At 39.9% G+C, this 21,454-nt stretch overlaps 2 protein-coding genes across 6 annotated transcripts in view; one reads left to right on the top strand and one right to left on the bottom strand.

Annotated features, from left to right (window-relative positions):
- Positions 1–8,557, bottom strand: part of cerk (ceramide kinase) — a 51,666-nt gene extending 43,109 nt beyond the window's left edge. For both annotated transcript variants that reach the window (XM_053862453.1, XM_053862454.1), the window contains exon 1: positions 8,305–8,557. In XM_053862453.1, the coding sequence (XP_053718428.1) occupies positions 8,305–8,419 (115 nt within the window). In that variant the 5' untranslated portion in view covers positions 8,420–8,557. The remainder of the gene's footprint in view (positions 1–8,304) is intronic.
- tbc1d22a (TBC1 domain family, member 22a) overlaps positions 7,679–21,454 on the top strand; it is a 124,213-nt gene continuing 110,437 nt past the window's right edge. For 3 of the 4 annotated variants that reach the window (XM_053862450.1, XM_053862452.1, XM_053862449.1), the window contains exons 1-6: positions 7,679–7,820; positions 10,394–10,485; positions 10,852–10,908; positions 13,323–13,506; positions 14,770–15,019; positions 18,523–18,702. In XM_053862450.1, coding sequence (XP_053718425.1) covers positions 7,785–7,820; positions 10,394–10,485; positions 10,852–10,908; positions 13,323–13,506; positions 14,770–15,019; positions 18,523–18,702 — 799 coding nt within the window. In that variant the 5' untranslated portion in view covers positions 7,679–7,784. Of the gene's footprint in view, positions 7,821–8,990; positions 9,894–10,393; positions 10,486–10,851; positions 10,909–13,322; positions 13,507–14,769; positions 15,020–18,522; positions 18,703–21,454 lie in introns of those variants that run through there. The other variant, XM_053862451.1, reaches the window with a different exon arrangement.

The following is a 21,454-nucleotide window of genomic DNA, read 5'->3' as shown; positions in this document are numbered from 1 at the left end:
TGGGAAAAATCGATTCAGATTGCGAACAAATCGCTTATCAAACAGCTGTCTGGAACTGATATACGTCTATTTCAGGCTGCATCTTTTTTTTAACCCATGATAAAAAAAATGTCTCAATAAATTTCTGAGAGCATGACAGTGACTCAAAATCTTGTTTAGGGCTGAGACCGATGTCCGATGCAGGCTCACCGTGAAGGGTGATGACATTGCATCACACTTCACTTCATGTTGACAAAAACAGGTGAAATCTCAGCATCAGTGAAATCACAGTGCATGAGTTTAACATTCCAGCATAGAGGTCCCCAGCTATGCTTAAGTGTTGGGGACCACCCTGGGCAGACATGCAAATCCAGGTGTCAGATCGGAAGTGAAAAACATCCATCAGTTCATTGCTTGTCTTCTTTAGGATATGGATTACACCAGAGATTACTCAAACAATTTGCTCTACTCAGCCAAGCTGCTTTAACAGTAGTAAGAAGGAACAAAAACCAGATTCATAATTGACCAGTGTAATTCAACTTCCGCAAAATAGGAGCCCCTCAATGTCGAGGTCAGAAAATATCCCTGTACCTGTGAAGCCAGTGGTGTGCTGCTGACCCTTGAATTTGGGACAGACAGCAGATGAATAAACTGCCCAAGTAGGGGGGGATTTGGATGTTGTATCGAGATAACGTTTTTTTTTTAAATCAGACTGTAGACTCTTCTGACTTTTATTTCTCAAACACGTTTTTTTAATGAAACCCCAGAGAAACAAGCTACTTGTTTCTTTTCAACCATTCTCCAAGAGTGTTTTCATGTAGCTGTGAAATCAGTGCTGCTGTTCTGCTAACCTCAAACCACAAAAAGGCATCCCACTCAACTGGATTCCAACCAAAACATACCTCGCAAACTTTTTCAACAAAAACAAAATTACCTTGTCTCATCACGCTAAATCCATTGTACAGTCCCTGACACAATCTCATCCAGAGATAACTTGGCATCATGCACAATTGGAATGTCCTGAATTTGATCCCAACAGAACATCTTGTGCATTTTACGGAGGTACACAGGAGGTTTTATATTTGTCTGCAATATCTCTGACACTGCAGTCTCTGGCCTCAACTGCTCACGGTCCTCTGACAATAACTAAGCTGTCATCATATTCATATTCTGCAGCAGTACTCTGCTCCCATCCCTGAGCGCTGTGGATCACTGTAATCCTTTTATTGTGACTGCTTGGCAGTGAGACAAGCCTGTACAAGCTCTAGAATCTAGGTGTTCTAACAATATTTATGTTTGCTCTTTTGTTGTTTCGCTAGTAGTTTGTAGAAACACACAGATGCAAGAGAGATGATAAGACAGAATTCAGAAGTGCAACTGATATGTACTTATGAGCTTATAGAGCAATATCAAAAAGACAAAAAAACATATTGCTTTGTTTTGTTCCCTGTCAGATTCCATTTCACCCATTTCCTTCTGGTATTTCAAATACATTTCTTCGTTTTGGATTTTTCTTTTATGTGGTGAATCATTTGGGAAAAAAATACCACTGAACAACGCCACGGCTGCCTTTCTGCACAGTGGACAGAGTTTCTCTGCCAGACTGTTGCCGGACTGTTGAGGCTCTTTAGCTTTTTGTGGATGTTGTGTCAGATGGTGAACTTCACCTGTTACCACAACAGTTTCGAGTAGTATGTGAAGCACTTGGGAACAGGATCAGATCCTCTAAGTTCGAGATCATTGTTTTTGGTGGTATACGGGTGGAAAGTTCAGTCCAGGTACAGTTCCTTTCCCATGTGGATGAGTTTAAGTATGACGTGAGGGAAGGATCAAGAGAGACAGATGTAATGGTGCAGTGTGTGGAATCCTGAGGACTCTGTTTTGGTCAACAGTGGTGAAGAAATGGCTAAGTTGAAGAGCTTTAGTTTAATTTACTATGCTGCACAGTTCTTTTAGAGTTCCAGGGGACTTTTACAACCATGTTTTTAAAATATTAGAAGAGTTGACTTTTATTTCATTTTACACAAATATATGAAGGCCTCAATATTTTATACTGATGCGTTTTTGTGTATTCAGTTGTTGAACCGGGTCTAAGAAAATGCTCTTCTGTTTGTAATGCTTGCCAACCTCTGTAGAAGGAGTCCTGGGAGCAGACCCATGGCATGCTGGAAAGAATACACATCTTAATTCATCTTGGAACTTCTCTGTAGGAGGTGAGGGAAGTCCGGGCTTCTTAGCCTAGGCTGCTGTTTCGGCACCCAAGGCTCGGAAGAAAACACATGAATAAACACTGTTGTGAATTTGTTTCTTTACATTTTAATTTTCTAACTTTTTAATATCTTCCCATAGACCTCCTGTCAGTGCCTCCTAAAATAAATGTGCCGGGTATGTACTTCTATGCATCGGTTACTGCACATATATTTTTCATTTTCTTTCGTTTTTTTAAAATGCATGTATTTATTTTTGCTCGCTGTTGTTTACTTTGTTTGGTTTGCCTCTCTTCTCTCGCTTGTGTTTTTGTCAGTTTTGTTGTTGCTTAACACATGACTCACACGTTTTGATGTCTGTTGAAGACAGAAATGAGAAAGGAATGGGGTTAGAAATTTTGTTTTTGTTGATAAAAGTGAAAAAAAAAATAAGTGAAAGTATGTCTGTATTGTATGATGATGTTCTCCTAATAAAAATCTATATATATCTTCCCATAACTGCAACCTTTGCCACTTATCTTCTTTTGAGTCACCTCTGGCTTCCCATTGCGGTTTAAGCCTCGGACCTTTGGTCATCACATCCTGAATAATTGAACAGCACAGTTCCTGGTTCTACTATGGGCAGCCTCTCGACTGGATTCTCTCCATGACTTGGGCAAATTAAATCTGTGACTTTAAACATGCGTACTCCTCCAAACAAAAAGGCCTTGTGGGTACAGAATAATCACGATAAAACCCAGTAGCCACATCTTCAATTAGCATAAAAGGTGAGAGTATTTAATAAGAAATAGCAATACGGACTTCCACAGGATCTGCTCTTTGACCTCAAATTCTACACCTGCATGACTATTACTATGATGACGAGTAGTTGTGGTAGGATGTCATAGTGGGATGACAGAGGGATATTTGGTGACTATGTGAAGGAGAAAATACCAGAAATACTGTCTTCAGTGCCAGTAAACGTCAATATAAAAAAATATATATATATTAGGGCTATGTATTGGAAGGTATCTTGCGATACAATACGATACAAATTCCGATACAAGAGTAGTGATACTGTACATTGTGATACTGGAATTTCAGAGTATTTGTTGACAAGAGCCTTCATTTTAAGGGGGAAAATCAAATAATGCAGTACAATATCATGTGCATGAAAACAGGTTTATTGTTATGAAGTCACTCCAGTCTCTGTCTTAGTTAAATTACACAGTCCATCAGTGGAAAGAACAGCTCCTATCATCAACAAAAAACCCCAGTGTTCAGAGAGAAAATATTAAGAGTATTATACATGACATAAATGCAGCGAGCCAAGTATTTATTTATTAAATATTAAATAATGACATAAAATATAAAGACAATATCACGCAATCAAGTATTGCAATATTTATGCAAAAACGACATATGATATCGCTCAATCGAGTATCCCAATGTCAATATTTCCTTACACTAATACACTATTGTACTAACACACCAAACTAATAAGTATGGTTACAAAATCTGATTTGCAGTAAAAATAAATAAATAAACAAATTACAAGAGCAACAGGAGACAGGGAACACAATTGGTTTCAGATCAACTTTTCCAGAGTAGCAACATTCTGCCACATCTGCTCTCATCCTGGGCTTTCATCCATGCCATGACAGGTGATTCAATTATGATCACAAGTTTGGCTGAGACAACTGAAGAACAATAATGCAATACTTGCTATTCAAGGGGAGCAGATTGTGACCAAATGTTTGCATTTTTACGACCAATTTTGTAGGCAGTGCCAAACCCTCCAGCATTATCTCTTGGTAATTTGTGGTAAGTTTTAAGTTTTTTTTATAGTCAGTGACCGATCGATCGGAGCATCTCTAGTATAAAGATTCCCATGATATCTTTTAGAGCAGCATTCAAGGGTTAACAAGAGCTGAGTAGCTGTAAATTGTCAGAATTTCAGATGTTTTGGTTCTAGCCGAGTGTTTCTGCTGACACTATAACATGAGACATCACTAATACCGCCAATGTGTCCACAATCTGGAACAGTTCAAACCCATTATATTGCTCCTTTGCAGACAACTTAAATAGGAAACTAAGACCTTTGCTAGTCAGCTGCGAAGAAGTGGCAGAGAAGTAGATGTAGATGTAGTACTGTATGTAGCGAAGAGTGTGATAACTCAGACTAGTTGTCCTTGTATTTTAAATATATCTAGTCTGAGGAAGTATTGACTGTATTGACACAATGCTTTGATGGATACACTGTAATAAGTCAGCAATAAACAATGACAACAACGTGATTGGTTCAATGTCCACGCCAATGACAGCACGTGTTTGAAAGGTGACCATTTGATGCGTGGAAAGACTGAAGTGTAATCTGTAAATGATTTGGGCTTTTATTGTCGATCAAGCCTTGATGGTTGTTATTTATCGACTAGTGCACATAAGCACACCTGCACTGGGGACATTGATTTATTGTTTCATTAGCTCCCCCAGTCCAGACTCCTTAAAGCCACTCTGCATGTAAATAATTGTAATTGACGTTATAAACCTGCACAGTTTACCGGAGTATTAGCAGCTGTTGTTTCCTGGCAGTGTTTGTTTCTCTCCCTCAGTCCTGCGGCGCCTGTGTCTTCGATGTAAAGACAGGTCTGTGCCACGCAGCCACCTCCGGATTACAAGGCAGCGATCTGCTTGGGTACACACGGCAGCGAACCGTCAAACAAGACGTGTGGATTTTGCTTGGGCACAATGGGTCTGTTAAGCTGGTGCTTAGACAAACAGATGGAGGTGGAAGGTGTAACAGAAGGACTGTGACAATGACACCACCAGTGCCGGCTGCCTGCTGGAGCGAGTCATTATTTTCAGCAGAAATGCAAAGTGTAATGAGCAGAAGAATGCTCCGGATGCCCCTTGAAAATGGGTTTAAAACAAAAATGTGCAAATACTCTTCTGAACATGTTTTCTCCCATCACAAGAGAGTACACGGTCAGAAGGTCTCTATTTATCTGAAAGACCACATTCTGTAGTTTAGTGAAGTTTAAGATTGTCAATAGGAGGAATGCAATAACAAATGTTCACATATTAATGTCTCATTTGCCTGTGAATTTCAATTCTGCTTCCACACAGTGATGTGGAATCTACATCTTTAATAAATAGAGGATACGTGTTTAAGACATATGAGAAAGTTGAAGGCAGCTAGCCCATGCAAATGGCTGGTAAAAGATCAACCAACATTATTGGGGTCACTGGATGAACTGAAATCAATTATCAGTTTAAGAAAGAAAGGGATGAACGAATGGGAACTTTACTAACCTGTCTGACGTCATAATGGTGTCTGCTGCTGTGCTGTTTGATGAGTGTGCAGTGGGCGCTTGGATACCTAGGCAAATTAGTGCCTGGATACTCTGTTTGAGTATCGATAAAACGATAAATAAGTATTTTTGACAACCTTAATGACACCATCACTGGCTCTTCCTCAGCCCCTGCAAACTGGACTGCCTATGAGTGTGTACTAGACTTGTCTTCTACCTCTGCCTGACCACCCTCTTGTCCTCTCCCACTCTGACCTCAATAAAACGGATGATGTCTATACTGAGTTCTGCTGTGTTGTGCATGAGTGGACACCTGAGAGCTGCACTATAGGAGCTGGTTCTTGCTGATTCCTGCAATAGTGAGATGGTTCATGCACCTGGAATCCCTGAATGGCACACATTTGAGAAGGCTGAAAGTTGACTGAGTTTAGTTTTCTCAACAGTACAACATTGGATTGAGGTGTTGCATAGCTCTGTCACCATTATATGACGTGGGATAGCATCGCATGACTGGGATGTGGTGATGAAATCTCATGTCCACAAAGCGTAACTTGCTTCACACTATAAATAGTTCAATTTTAAAGGTGTGAGGGGAAATTCCATTGACTGATAACTGAAAACTTAACACTGGCCGAGCTTGAATGATAAGACATTGCTGACAGTTGACTAAGAACAGTCATTTATCATTAGCTGAAACTAATTCTTTAATTTATGGTAGATATTTTATGTATGCCTGAATGTTGGATTGGCATTTTTTTAGGTTCAATTTGAGTTTGATGGATTTTAGGTTTCTTAAAACCAGTAAGGCACCAAACATGATGCCTTTAAAACAGCCAGAGCTCCAGAATGAGACCGTTTGAAATAAGAGAAAGGGAAAATAAAGGAAAAGGCTGATTTGTGATTCACAAAAAGCATAACAGCACCTCCAATACGTCTGTGCACGCACTTGTGGGAGGTAAGTAAGTGATATTTTTTTGTGTTATATAGCTGAGATTGTGGGTTCGCAGTTGTATTTTTTTGCAAGGTGTGAGTATGCACCGTTATTGAGGATCATATGTTTTGCTGTGTTGAGTTGTGTTGATGTCAATTGTTGCAACAGTTTGCTGTGCAGGATAAAGGTGGCGAAAAAAGACTTTTTTAGCTTAAAGATCACACTTTATTACTGTCAAAAAGGGGGAGGGGGAAGGAGGATAGCAGTATTACACGGGGTTATTTGCCATACCCCGAATCCTCCCTCAACTCAAGCACTTAATGTCTCAATTTTAGTATTAGACATTGTACTACAGTTCATACTCCAGCGACAACAGACTGCACACGTCATACAGGTATTTTGTACGGGCACACCTACGCCATCATCAGTCAGATTCAGAACAAGGCAATCCCTGGTGGCGATAACTGAGATCATCCAGAAAATGTTCAGCATTATTAATTGAGGATGACTAATTGTCCATCCTTAAACATACATAAGGTTCCTTAAGTTGTGCAGTGAGGCTGCAGTCGAAAATGAACAGTGATGGCGACATAACAGAACTGACGGCTGAGTTGAACATTGACTTGATAAGCAACCGCAGGTCTTTATCGGACATCACTCTGAGGAAGGTCAATGATCAAACGTACAGTCAAGTGTGTAATTACCTGACAGTAAACACAGACTGCTGAACTCAGTCCACATTATCAAACAGGAAGCCTCAGCACAAGCCTGTGTTATTTTGCTAAGAGGCATCATGCCATTGTTTTCACTGGAAAATGAAGCAGTTCACCCAGTTGTGTCAGGTCACATCAAGCCGAGCTTGTGTAGGTCACATAACTCTTCAAGAAAGTATTAGATACAATTATACAACCTAATACGAAGAACTCCAACAACAGGGCAATGACCGTCCTCCACCCCCTTGGTGAAGTCTATTAAAGTGAAATTGAGAGATTAGTATCCTCAAAAGTTTAATCTCAAGATGTTTTTCTCAGTCTAGAATAAAATCACCCCCAGTCTGCTGAACCAGTCCACACATACGATGAGCAGCGAGACTTCAACTATTTGAAAGATTCTCTGAGAGTCTGCGACTGAATTGTCAGTCATGGTCAATAAGTCACTTTTTGACATCACAGTCCAGTGTAAGGTTCCAAAGTATAACCAGATTTCAGACTGAGATTAAAGAGAAAAAAGACCTGAGTGTCTTGTCTTACAATTAAAGACTTCTCGGAACATGAGGTCATACATTGGTGAGGGAATGACAGAGTGTGAGACCCAAAATAGGATTTTGCAGTGCGTGGAAAAACAATATCTCATAGCCATCCTCCTGACCGCCAAGGTATGGACTTGAAGAGTTTGTCCATCTTCGTCAGTAAGGTAACTGTCAACAGGACTAATATTGTGGGTTAACCGACTGGCTATCAACAACGACATAAACTGTGTGATGAAATCCCAATAATTTTCAAAGCAATTCGATACAACTTTTCTAAGACAACCATAGCTGCAGTGATGCTGTAACATTCCCGGATGATATATGAATCAATTGTGTATTTATCATTATGGAACTGTTATAGCAACAATGTGCCACCAGCTGGATGGTATCTGATCTTTTTATCTGATCGATAGAATGTTACGAATCTCAATCTCTTATTACGCTCATACTCATAATTTATGATCATAACTGATTTTAGTTTTAAAAGATGAACTTGTGTTTGAGTTTGTTATTGGCATCGACTCATTGAATTACATGAAGCCACGCCTCACTGTAGTTACTGAATTAAATTCAAAAGAGGCAATGTGAAATTATTTAAAGTGAGATGGAAGTAAAAAGAACTTTTCCGTCTCTGGATCGATGACATACCTGAAGTGTTGCTGATGTCGGAGCTCCGTGTTCTCACGTCCCTCCACGCTAAAACACCCCGATGGAGAAGAACGTCTACTTCTCTGTGCTTCACACAGAATTTCGCCAACAACATTTTGTCTTCTTCGCCCAAGTTGTCCCCGAATTTGTGTATCGAGCCTCACAACAATCATCTGTTCACGAGTTTGGACCTGAGAGAGGTGGCTTCAGAACAAAGATCGTCTACGAGAACGTAGAGGCACACTGACGTACGTCGCTAGTTTGACCTACTTATAAACTTAAGTTGTCTTTATTCATCGTCCACATTATATTGAGTGGGCTTCTGTGACACGGTAAAATTCCACACTGTGACGCGAATAAAGGACATATAATCTAATCTAACCTTCCAATTAAACAGAATATTATAACTATCAACCTACTTTACATTTTAAAGTTACTATTACTAGGAAAAAAACAAACCAAAAAGCTAAGAGAAATCGATTCAATTTTTTTTCGTTCAAGTAGTCTCCTGTCTTTACAGCTTGTCATTGGACAGACGTATCAAACTACACGCCAAACTGTCGTTCAATCTGGAAATATCACCATTATAATCACCATTCCACATTAAGTTAAACCTTTTTATCATTCGTTATTTCATTTCACAGTGCTTACAAAATTATTAATCTTAAAAAAACTGATGAAGCGGTATCCAAACGCTTATTCTGCGTCTCAAAGTGAGCGCCCTCTTAAATGCGATCTTTGTTCAACCAGCGTGGGACGCTGCATCAGCAGGATGAACCCGTACATGTCATGGATCAAAACAGGGAGCAGTCGCAATGCTATGTGAACCTGCGATTGACATTTTGTAAAACAATAGTTGGTCTAAAAAACACTCTGTGGTCAGGAAGACTTGGAATACTACTACATGGAATACATTTTTGCTTGAACATTTTGTTCTCCTGTTGTTTTTGATGCTATATTCTTCTTCCACCAATGTTCTATTTGAAGTGGTAGGCACAGTAATTATTTGGCAATAGGAGACAACATCTAAGGGTAGCAGTGGAGAGATGTCAGAGAGGGGTTGGTAGAAAGTTTTAGTTAGGCGCTTTGCAGGTGGAAGTAAGCACACCAGGTAAATCTATTGGTATGAGAAGTACTTTCAAGCATGATGAAAGCAAGACCCCTGACCTGAGGGTGATGGAGAATGGGATTGGATTTTGAGAGTATGGATTCTATCATTTCACATAAGAGGAACTTTACTTGCTGTCTAATTTTAGGATCTTGGAGGAAACTCTGCCTTTTAATTTGGATAGGCAGGCAGTGTGGGAGGAGTATAGACAGTTTGAAGGATATAGACCTGCGTGTATTCCATGTAGCAATGGAAACCTGAGAAATGATGAGGTGATGAAGAGGAGGGATCTCATGACAGAGCCCAGGGGCACACCAGAAGAGACAGAAAGGGGCTGGGAAGTGAAGGAGCAGACCAGTCTGACATGTGGTTGAGGAGATGATTTGAATCACAAAAGTGTGGGTGTGGCTGTAGCTGATCTTGTGAGGAAGATAGAAGAAGAAATGGTGTTAAAGACTGCTCTGAGATTAACCATTCGGAGGTCAGTGGTGATTTTTATTTGAGCTGTTGTGCGCTGTGCGGTCAGTTACCATCCTAGAACCGTTCATACAGGCTGTCGTGTGGTGGAAGTGTGTATGTATATATATATATATATATATATATATATATATTATATATTCCTTCCATGTGACACTAGATCCAGACTTTAAAGATTTGTGCAGATTTACAACACAAAAACTTCAATGCATTCCATTCGTTACTCCAAAGCACTTTCCTAGTAGGTGGGATCCCAATGACCATGGCAATAAAGCTGATTCTGATTTCTGTATCGGCTTCTGTCAACTGAACGCTGTGACGTCACCAGCTCCTTCTGGCACTATTCACACTTCTGATTGGCCAACGAAGCCGAACTCATCTGTCAGCCAATCTCGGCTTCTCTTACTCACCGACGAAGCAGTTAGCAACATGGATGCTGTCTGAGTTTTCTGGAGGGAGCTTGGTGTAAATTAACCCAATACAACGTTTTTCGTTCAACGACAGCGCCCGGTTGTTTATCCTGGTGTGGGGAAAATGTCGAGTGACGGAAATAAGAAACAGTTCTGGAAGAGGAACGCAGCGAAGGTTCCTGGCAGGTGAGTGACGTGTTCCCTGCTGCTGGCTACATTAGCATAGCAACTAGAATTCACTTCTGTCTTGGAGCTAATTATCACCACAGCTCATTATTACGTCATTTACACTCTCGTTTTGATAGGTATTGTCCACTTATCATCATAGCACCAGTGGCTGATGTTTGTTTTTGTTAGCTTACCGCTATTAGCTACAAACCCGGTAGTTTAAACGAAGCTTGTAACTACAATTAAACACCACCTGGCTGGTTTTGCTTCATGTTCAGAAGTCAGTACTGTCACGTCACACGCTCGCAGTTTCACTGTGTAAATCCGTCTTATTGTGATTGCATGGAACGCCTGTGTTAGTTCATTTCCTCTTCACTTCCTCAGCATTCAGCACGTTTATGGAGCCCAACATCCGCCTTTTGACCCACTCCTTCATGCCAAGTAAGTGAAAGAACCATTTTTATTTTGGCACTGTGAGCTTCGAGAGTAGAATTACGTCGGTCCGATATGAGCGAGAAGTGTTTCAAGTTGACAGACTGTTTGTGAAGCATGTGATCTCTCAAGATGTGTTGTTGTTTCTTTTGCAAAGCCTGAAACGTTTTTTTTTAAATTATAATTATTACTGTTGACAAAAGGATGACACTTGAATAGTGGTTTTCAAAAGGGTATGAAGGCCTTGTTTCACTTGATAATTTAGCTCAAAAATTCAGTGGTCAGATTTGTCAATTGTATAAGAGCATGTCGCCATCAAAACGTATTCACCAAGTGGATGCACCTTCACTGCCTGTGAAACCAAAGGCCAAACCAAACCCAAAGAATCTAACCCATGATTCTTAAAAAAATGGCAATTTACATATATACTTATTTTTTGCATCAGTAAGATATAAAAAAATAATACAATTTAGACTATGGCCAGAATTAATAGTTGACAATAATTGACTAGTTCATTACTGCTGTGGCTCTGGGACCATCAGTACAGCAAACTAAAACCACTGTTTGAGCAATTTAGTTTCAAAACAACACTTAACACTTTACAATTGTTTACTTACTATTTACAACACTACCATCAGACAAGTCACGTGTTCGTCAACCTGTACACATTGTATGCAGACATGTTAAGTCTAATGACTATTTATGATGCTATAATAACATGAGTGTTTGTGTTTCTCATCCTGCACATGTAATATGCTGTTCGTCTGTGACTTGTCGTAGTTGTTAGTTGCAGCCATAGTTTAGACAATGACAATATGTTAAAAAATACAATTAAAGACAAGTACATAATAAGTAATAACAACATTGAAATAAAAAGTGTGACAGGATAGTGGAATATAGTATATACTCTAGTCTCCATAATGTTACATATTTTATAAATCTTCAATGAAACAATTCATGAACTTCATGTATCAAATGTATCAAAGGTTGCTTTGTTCTGTCCCCATAAAACAAAATCTTTTAGTATCCTCATTCTGTCTGATTTATTGGGTTTGTGATAACAGTTAAAGTGCAAAACAACAGTTTATAAAAAAGCCTTAATGAAGTATAAAATAGTAGAATGTTTGTCTCAATCTTTGAAAAGGAAATTCCGGTTAGCAGTAACAAATTATTTTCTTAGCATCCAGGCTTGTGCTTCCTTTTCGCCAGTTACTGTGTATAGAAAACGGAATGGAAAACAGGTAGTCTCCAGTATCAGACAGTTAACTTTAATTATCATATGTTCAACATTTTTAAAACGACACAAGCTTCGACAAAACATGTTACAATTCACTCCAATTTTATCCTATCAGGGAGATCGAAGAGCCAGTGACAGTAATGCATTATTTAGATTTATATTTGAAAATATGACAGTGTGTCAAAAGCGGCCAATTAGAAAAGGTGATTAATAAAGTTCTGTGCTGAGGTGCTAATGTTGTACTCTATCTATTAGTGTAGTTGGCTTCGATGATCACCCCTCAACCATGATGCCATGTTTTCTGTGTATTATACAGTTAATTTACTTCAAGTTGTGATGTACACATAAAGCTGACGGGAAATAAGTTTAGAAATAAATAAGTTTAAATTTAATGCTCCTCTGAATATTCCCCGAGTTTACTGTCAAACCAGTTTGAAACTTTAGAGGAGCTTGATGATTTGACTGTTATTCTCTTTCTTTTTGAGGACGCTTATTTGACAGCAGCTGTCTTGTTGTTTGAATCAGGCTTTAAACATTCACAGCAGATAAAAAAGATTAAAAAACAACAACACAGAGCCTATTTTCCTCTGTAATCCCTTCTCCTTCTTCTGACGCTTGTTTAATCATTCACATTTCCTCTGAGGCTTGAATTTAATTTCCCACTTCTTTTAACTGAAGTCACTAACAAGTGTTATATTTTGGTTTGTTTTTTCACTCCTCATTCTGCTTGTAAAGCAGTACACTGAAATGAAAACACTGAATAAGATAGTCCTTTTGAGCAAAGAGAAGAAGCAGTGAAATATAACTGATTGTTAATTAGGTTGCGGACACACATTGGTTTACTTGTCGAGTGTGAAGGTTTTTAACACGCTCAACCCTTTCTGGTTCAGCTAAATACAGGCTCTGAATTATCCTAGTTATAGACATGATAGTTGTGTTTGTGTGTGCTTTTAATAAGTCTTTTTTTTGCGTCATCAATGCCATGCGCTTATAGTTTTAAGCAGGAGTTCTTTTTATAAACTTCTGTATTGTTGTATCGTGAAAAGAGGTGCTATGGAAATTGGGAATTAGATGCTGGAAATGCAACATTGTGGAGAAACAGTTTGTTGTGCTCTGTCTGTAAGTCTCTACTTGAAAAGAAGTCTGTATACCTGCTTCACCTCTCATACCTCTCTCTTGCCTCCAGTCTCATCAAAGCAGGACACAAACCCTCACCGGCAACGCCGGGTAAGCCAAAGAAAGCCACAACATTTCAGGAATTTGAGAGCATCACAAGCGATGCCTGGGATGTTGGTGACGATGACGATGATCTGCTTGCCATGGCCGCACAGAACCTCAATATAGAAGTCGTCATGGAAACGGCCAACAAGGTGACTTGGACTCACTGTCAGTGGAAGGCAAAGAAATTGTATTACATAACAAATTACATAATGTGTAAACAGTTTTAAAATCTCATCCGGGTAATGAGGTACATAATAGTCAGTTAGGATTTATTTGTGTAAATGCACATCATTTTGTGTTATGCATTTATTATAAAGTTAGTAGTAGATATATGTTGTAATAGAATTTTTTTGTTTTGACGTTTTTGTTTCATTTCACTATTAGCCCTTTAGATGCCCGAGTTGCCTTGCCAACTATTCCACTTTGATATCACTACTTCAAAAGGTAGTTACTTGAAAACTGTAAGAGATGAAGACATACTATAAACTAAAATTTGGGATGGATCACCTTGTGGCGACGATGGTGAATTACATAAATTTGACAAATATTCGTCACATCCATTGGAGATACTCATCCCCATCTCTCAAGTTGGCTGAGCGTCATCATTGTCATTTATGGCAGGCCCGTGAACAACTCAGAAACACGCCCAGAAATTTTGCTCCAATTAAAGCTACTGGTGTCTTTGTTTGTAAGGTAGTGACTACATCAGGCTTCATATCTGCAGCTTGGCTTGTTGTAAGTCTGTAACTTTGGCACCCTGTTGGTTAATATTGATTGTTTGGAAAGACTGGTAGTTTCGGTGTGGCAGGGGTCTTCATGATGATGATTCTCATCACATAGTACATAGTTGTTTGCAGGGATATCACAGTAGCTGTAGAGTAGAGAAATCAAAGTCAAGTCAGACACAAGACTAAATAAATGTGTGTGACTGGGGGAAGGCAGGCGGAACTCTGAAGGAGAAATAGATGTTGTGTTTGAGTTCAGTCGTCAGGAGTGATAAGATGAAATACGGCGAAGAAGAGAGTAACTCATCAAACTATGAGTTTTTTTGTACTACAGGAGGAAACCAAAGTGAAACAAGAACAAGAACAAGAACTGGGAGTACAGATGAACTCCTTGCACAAAGAACCTGGGTTCACTTTAAAGCCATAATCAAACCTCTTGCTATGAGTTTACAGCACTGTAATCAAAAGACTGTTTTCTGAATGTGGAATATTATCTAATATGATGATAAATGCACACATTCAATATTTCACCATTTGATCATCTTAATCTTGTGAAATGGTTGTGGTATGTAAAAAGAAAAGTATCTGTGGTTATTGTTTCATCAATCCTCTGCTGACCCAGATTGGTCCCCCATGTAAACCTCAGACCCATTCATGTTGTAAATGTTCACTCTGCCACCTGCCCAGGTGATTGAGAACCACAGCAAACTGCAGGAGAGGCAGCGGCTGGACGACAGTGCAGATATGGAACAGAGACCAGAGGATGTACAGGAAGAGGTGGCAGAGGATGAGGAAGAGGACGAGGAAGACGAGGAAGATCGAGTGGTTGAGGGAACTGTCCCCAGCACAGAGGCGTCATTCGCCTCCCAGAACAGCCCTTACACTGATGGCCGCATGGTCAAATCCCACAGCGAAGCACCAATTGGGTCACCGAAAGGTTAGTGGACACCATTTCTCACTGTCTAAAAAGTTTCTGATTCAGAGCATATCCGTTTGTTACTGTAGCTGGAAGCGTGGTGTAATGAAATGTCGACCACAACTATCATGCTTCACAATGTTGGTCTGGACTTCTTGCCTTTATACATGTCATTCAGTCTGTTGCTTCATTGTGGCTAAAATAGATGACACATATTTGTTTTTTTTTTGTCAACTCTCCATATTCACTACTGTAGATATCATTGCCTTATTCATCTCTCAAAATTGATTTTATTGTTAATGTTTTGAGAATGATGATCTCATGCTGAGGACCGTTTTCAGTTTGTTAAACTTTTATGAGAGTTCCCCCTATTGTTTTATAGCATCAGACTAGCAACTAAAGAAGTTGAACTTCATTCAGGATATTTTTTATCCATCCAATCATCATCATCAGCAGTTTTTTGGCATGATCACTACCTGTTAAAGGATAACTATCTCTATCAGCTTGCATCTTCAGCACGACTGAGCTGATGTAATCAACTCTCGTTTCGTAATGAAAACAGGAACAGGTATCATGGTTTTGCCACTGATGTCATTTAAGAGGCTTTGATATTGTTTTGTTTCATCAGTTTTGTGTCATGGATGCAAGAACAAATATTGAATAATCGCTGGTTGGATTTAAAAACTGCACTAATCTCAACACGTTCCCTCTCTTGTGTCGTTCTTGTCCGTAGTGATGCCCTGGTAATGGAAAATCTACCAAATGTAAATTAAATTCAAGAAGGATTTTTCCCCCGTTAATGATTTACACCTTTTACCTGTTTGTCATAACACTCTCACACGCACACGCACACACACACGCCTATCTGATGACTGCTGATGGTCATTATTAAACCAACCAACAGAGCAGAATAAACAGCCAGCCAACAGAATAAGGTAATTTGCAAAAAGACACCACCCTTAGGGCACCTAACTACTTTTGTATTCTTGTAGTGAATATTAAAACATTCATATATTTTCGTTGACTTTTTTGGTCGTGGCAGAAAGTTGGGTAAAATTGCCCCTAGCATGATTCTGTGAAATCACAGGTCAATATTAAAAATGGAATGGTTTTAGATCAGTATTCATGCCAACGGATGTCACTCATGTGTATACCAATAAAAGCTCTTCATTTTCTGAATACAGAAACCTTTTGATTTATGAGAGGCTTGTGGAAGTAACTACATTTAAACCTGCTGTTCAGTTTTTGAACATCTCTCTCAGCCTTACTAGTCAAAGCCCTTTGTCACACTCTCTGCTTTTGCATCAGCCAGACCTGCACGTTTAAATACCCTCTGTGCTTGCCCCCTCTTCGTCTGCCAGACTGTTTTGTGAACGTCTGGCCATATTTCTGCTCGTAGTGCCCAGTTGTCTGGCAGCTGGAGAGTTGTCATGTTGTGATATGGATTACATAAGTAGCTCATTGCCTCCAGGCAGCCCCCCACACCCCCAATCTCTAGAGGGATGATCCTGAGATATTTCCGCAGTTGAGTCTTGTATAGATATGGAAATGTACCTACATTTTTTGAACTTGATGCAAATTACAGCAGTTTGATGCGCAATACTCTGAATATTGAAGCTTTGAATAATAAAACAAAGCATCTCATATATGACATCTTTGACTTTTCAAAGCAAAGATAAGTCTTGTTCTCGTGTTTTTAGCACTGAGGACTGTAGTGTGAGTTGTACCTCCCATCCAACAAAGTAAATATGTATACATTAATAATTATAAAGAAATGTAATTTCCTAATGACTTAGAAATAACAATGAACTAGAGAAGAACTCCCATCGCAACCCCCTCCCCACCAAGCACTTTCAGTGCACCCTCCACAATCTTCCAATGACAATGTATAGAGAGAAAAATTCCCAGATCCAAATGTGAATTTGGCACAATCTGCTGGGAAATATTCATCTCCCGCAAAGTTAAAGAATCCTTTAAAAAAAAAATCCTAGATCCAGATGGTGATTCGGGTCGCTCCCCAAATGGTTTCCAAAGACTGTAATCAGTTGATGGTCAGTCTGGTGCTGCTTGTTTCTGCTGATACCTGATTAGTTAGGCTGTGTGTGCTTGTTTGGTTGGAACCAAAACCCTCACCCAGGCCTCATCCTGGACTGCAATACATGACAAAAATGGATGCCCGATTTTTCTCAGCTGGATGCCCCAAATGCCCTATTATTAGTGCCCGTGTAATGCCCTACTCGAAGTGTCATCACATTGGTTTCCATGAAAAGGCTCTTCCCGCATCATTTTGGGAACTTCAAAAAAATGTTAAACACGTGGATTAACATTGACTCAGTTCCATGGTGGATCCTTTTGTATTACGCCCTGAGGGTTTCAGGGAACGAAGCAGATTAATTTGGTCTTCTTTCCCCCCATACTCTCACCATTCCAACCCACACAATTGGGACTGACCTCGACAACGCTTCCTTTACTGCCCTTCCAAAGGGCTGGTAAAATCAAATCTGATAAGTTGCATCACTGCAAAAAAAGCTCCACTGACGTTAATAAGCTTTTTCTAATTTTCTAAGTGCAAATAAAATGACGAACGGATTTACTGGGTTTTATTTGTGCGTGTGATAATTGCTGCAGATATGAGAGTCGGCACCATTCCAGTTGTTTCAGTAGAAGTGTACGGAGGACTGCGAATACCCGGCAGTGCAGCAGAATGAGCATTTCCTTCCTCCATGTCAAAGTCCTGACACAACAGCTTGTTTTGAGTTTCTTGAAGGTGGTTCAAACTGTCCGATACCATCTACTTTTTAAACGCATCTGGGGGAGCATGTGTGCTACAACAGATTGAATTAGTACACTAGTCTTCCCATGGTAAATTCTTCTGAGTTGTTTCACAAAGGATTTACGCTACAGCTGCCGTCTTAGTGAATGCTCATTATAGGGTGAAAAAAGTGATTTCATTTGCTGTTATTCGCCTTGAGAGAGCACAGTTTCTTGAAGTAACAGAAGTGATAAAGATTGAGATGGCTTTTTAATTTGCCTCAGCATTTCAAGCCACAATAATTAAAATACAAATTTCTCTTTTAATTGAATTGCTAATTGATTCACATAAAGTTGTCAATGGTCAATTGTCAATAAATACTTGCCCTCCCAGAGAAATGCCTTGCCTCCTTTTGACTGTGACACCCGACGGGGTTGATGGGTAGACTGCTACTTTTCATTGCTCCTCTTTACATGTTAGGGGAGATTTTACTGCTATTCGAATTGGTCCTTATATCACCTGTCAGTCCATCACTGATACAAGGCCAAATCCAAACCCATCCCTCTGTAAGTCAGTATCCATACCAGTCGGTAACTGTGCCACCTGAGATACATTTTTGCTTTAAAATCAAGGTACCTCATTATTCCATATGCTTTTCTTTTGGAATTTGAGTGTGCATGCATGGATGAGATGCTGATCTGTGCTGCATCCACTTTTATTCTTGAGTGCTTGTCTAACCTTTTCTCCTCTCATTTCTTTTTCCCCCCACCAGATGCAGATGAGCATGCAGCTCTGCACAGACAGCGTTCTCTGCCCCACCGGCCGCCTGTCATCCCTCTTGTTGCTCGCATGGCTGACCAAAACACATCAGGCACCCCTGCCATGACAGAGAGGGAAGCGTCCCGTCTGGATAAGTTTAAACAGTTGTTGGCAGGCCCCAACACTGATCTAGGTAATAGATGCTTGTTCACTATAGTCTTTTATGCATTCTGGATGTTGCGAACATCCATGCCCTGTCACTGTTCTCTTTCCTTTATATTGCTCGTTCACTTTATTTCTTTGCGATTGCTCACTTGGCCTGCCAGCTGTGTTGTTTGTGGCAATGCTCATGCGGCCATCTGGACATGCAGATTATGACCAAGATGAAATACCAACACCAAAGTGAATGGCAGGCCTTTGTTCTTGCCAAAAGACAGGCTTTTTTGTTTCCTCAGCCCTGAGAGAGTTTGCATCCCGGTGCTGCCACTGGAGTGTTTATGAAAGCCCTGCAGATTTCTCTCACCACTTGACTTTGCGTCCTCTGAAGTTTTTACAATGATGTCAGTGTCAGGGAGTAGGAGGGGAAGTAGGAACATGAGTAGAGGCATCATTTTTACCGCAACAATAAATGATACAGAACAGCTGAGACCTATACGTTTGTTTTTCACGCCAGACATATCACCAGCTAAACATTGAGAAAGTATCACGAATGAATCAGGTAAACTTCACCTGATCCCTTTGATATGTCTGTCTCTTTGTTATGAGGCAATGTCTTATTTGTTTGCATGTTTCATACATATCTAATACATTTGGACGATTCCCAATAACTTCACAAGATTAAACCGAACGAGAAGGTTCATGGTAACGTGAGTTCTGAATCAATTATACTCATAGACCTGGGTTCCAGTGTGACAGGGTAGCATCTACAACATAATAAACATTCTGTCCTCAATATTGTGTCGGTCAGTATCACAGTGACCCCTCATTTAGCTTCACCACAAACTTATCAACCCGTTCATTGAGGGTATCTATTTGAGCTAGTTTTAGCGGGTCCTCATGAAAATCAATGACTGCAATTGTCTGCCCTTTTTAAATAATAGAACCAAGCGATCACCATAATGAAAGTAATAACAGCAAAGTCATGTGTTTTGTTAATTGTGCCTTCATCAACTGCAGAGTGTTGGCTACCATTAGGACCTGTCAGACATCACAAGCAGACTGTCTAAATTTAGTTTTGTCTGGGCGCCATGACTGCGGCCAAGAATGGGCACCGCCGGCTCCTGCCAGCATGAAAGATGAACTTCATTCATGGGACATAATTAAGCGAAAGATGGAGGGTGCAAGCAAGGAGGGGTGATAGAAAAATGGCAAGAGATCGGGGCAGATAAGATAAGATGAAACTTTAATGATCCCCAGGGGGAAATTGGGTCATTGCTGCTGCAAAGGATGGGATATGGATGAGAATGCAAAAAGTGATATTGCCTGCTGGGAATGAAACCCAATATTACTTGTAGGAAAGTAAATATCATTCCTTTCCTTAAGGTTTGATACATTTTTGAATAGCAGCTTTTCTTTTCTGATGGGCTTTTTATTTCCTTCAAATGAATCATTCCCAATGTTCTTCTGTGTTTAGCATAGAAGCCGGGAAAGTGTTGCATTCAGCGCTCCGTCCTTAAAAGCGAGGTCATTGTGCCTCTACTCCATCTCTGACACTTAAAATTCACACTCTTCTTGCCCACCCTGTCGTGTAGACGACGCCCCCTTGTGTTAAAGAGCTGTTTTGACCGACTGTCCTTGAGCTTAAAGTCGGGGTTGTGCAGATGATCCATCGTCCGGTTTCGTCGCTTGAAATGGTGTAATTAATTGCCAATGCTCTGATGTTTTTGGAACAAGCCTCAGGACATGTCTCAGCAGCAGCAGGTCTCTGGAGTCCACAAATGTGTGTCTGTCTCTGCCTTTGTCGCTGCAAGTAGTTTCTTAAATTCAGCTCTGCAATTTAATGAAACGGTGTTAAACTGTGGGACTTGCAAGACACAGAGTTAAAAAATATGCATCATGTCATCCAAAAAGACGTTTTTTGATGAAAAATATTTTTATAGTAGCCTTTTGTCTGGGACATTTTAGCATGAATAAATCAGGTTTTGTGTTTTAGAGTGGAGACATTTCATTGCCATAGCTTTATTGCCCCGTGTCACGGAAGACCAGTCCAGGACACTACCTTAGTAATCAAAATGGTCTGAATGCGTTAATGTCAAGTGTGGAAGAATTCTGACTTTGCATTGTGTTTTCCACTGTACATTCACAGACGTCAAACTCCCTTGTCATGACATGTCAACCGTTGCAGAAGCAGTTGGGTGCTACCAGCAGATTTTGCATCGGTCCTTGGGTAGCAGTGATTTATTTAACAACACAACACCCATGTTAGGTTCTTTGATCAAGTGTTGACTCTCACAAGAAGACATGCAAATTTCAGTCTGCAGAAATAATTTATTGGGCTCTTCTTCCAAGGCACAATTGTAATTTCAAGGGCTGAAATAAATTTTCACCCCAGAGTGTCTTGACTCTCCCTTAGTAAGAGAAGAGACTCAAATGTAGAACCTTGCTTCTATGTAAGAGGTCAGTTGCAGTTACGTTGGCAGTTACATTATCTGAATGTCTTCTGCTTTTGTGAGGTCTGAACTGAGATCATGTCTGTCCATAGACCAGAGAAACACCTATCCCCTCAAAAGAGCTGGAGAACGTTGCCGAGTATTGGGAGGTATTGAGAACCAAACAAGAAGTGTGCAATCAAAGCTCGCTCTTAATTTTGTGTGCTATAAAATTCAGTAATTGGGTTGTCTTAACTGAGAATAACAGCACTTCTTATCATAACTATTTAAATTACTTATTACACTCACTTAATCACATTCAGCTTTATTTCCACCTGAATTGTTTCTCTCCCTGAT

Source organism: Synchiropus splendidus, chromosome 4 (genome assembly GCF_027744825.2).
Source record: "Synchiropus splendidus isolate RoL2022-P1 chromosome 4, RoL_Sspl_1.0, whole genome shotgun sequence".
NCBI lineage: Eukaryota > Metazoa > Chordata > Actinopteri > Syngnathiformes > Callionymidae > Synchiropus > Synchiropus splendidus.
Note: the sequence above shows the minus strand (reverse complement) of the source record. Positions and strands in the feature narration are given on the sequence as shown.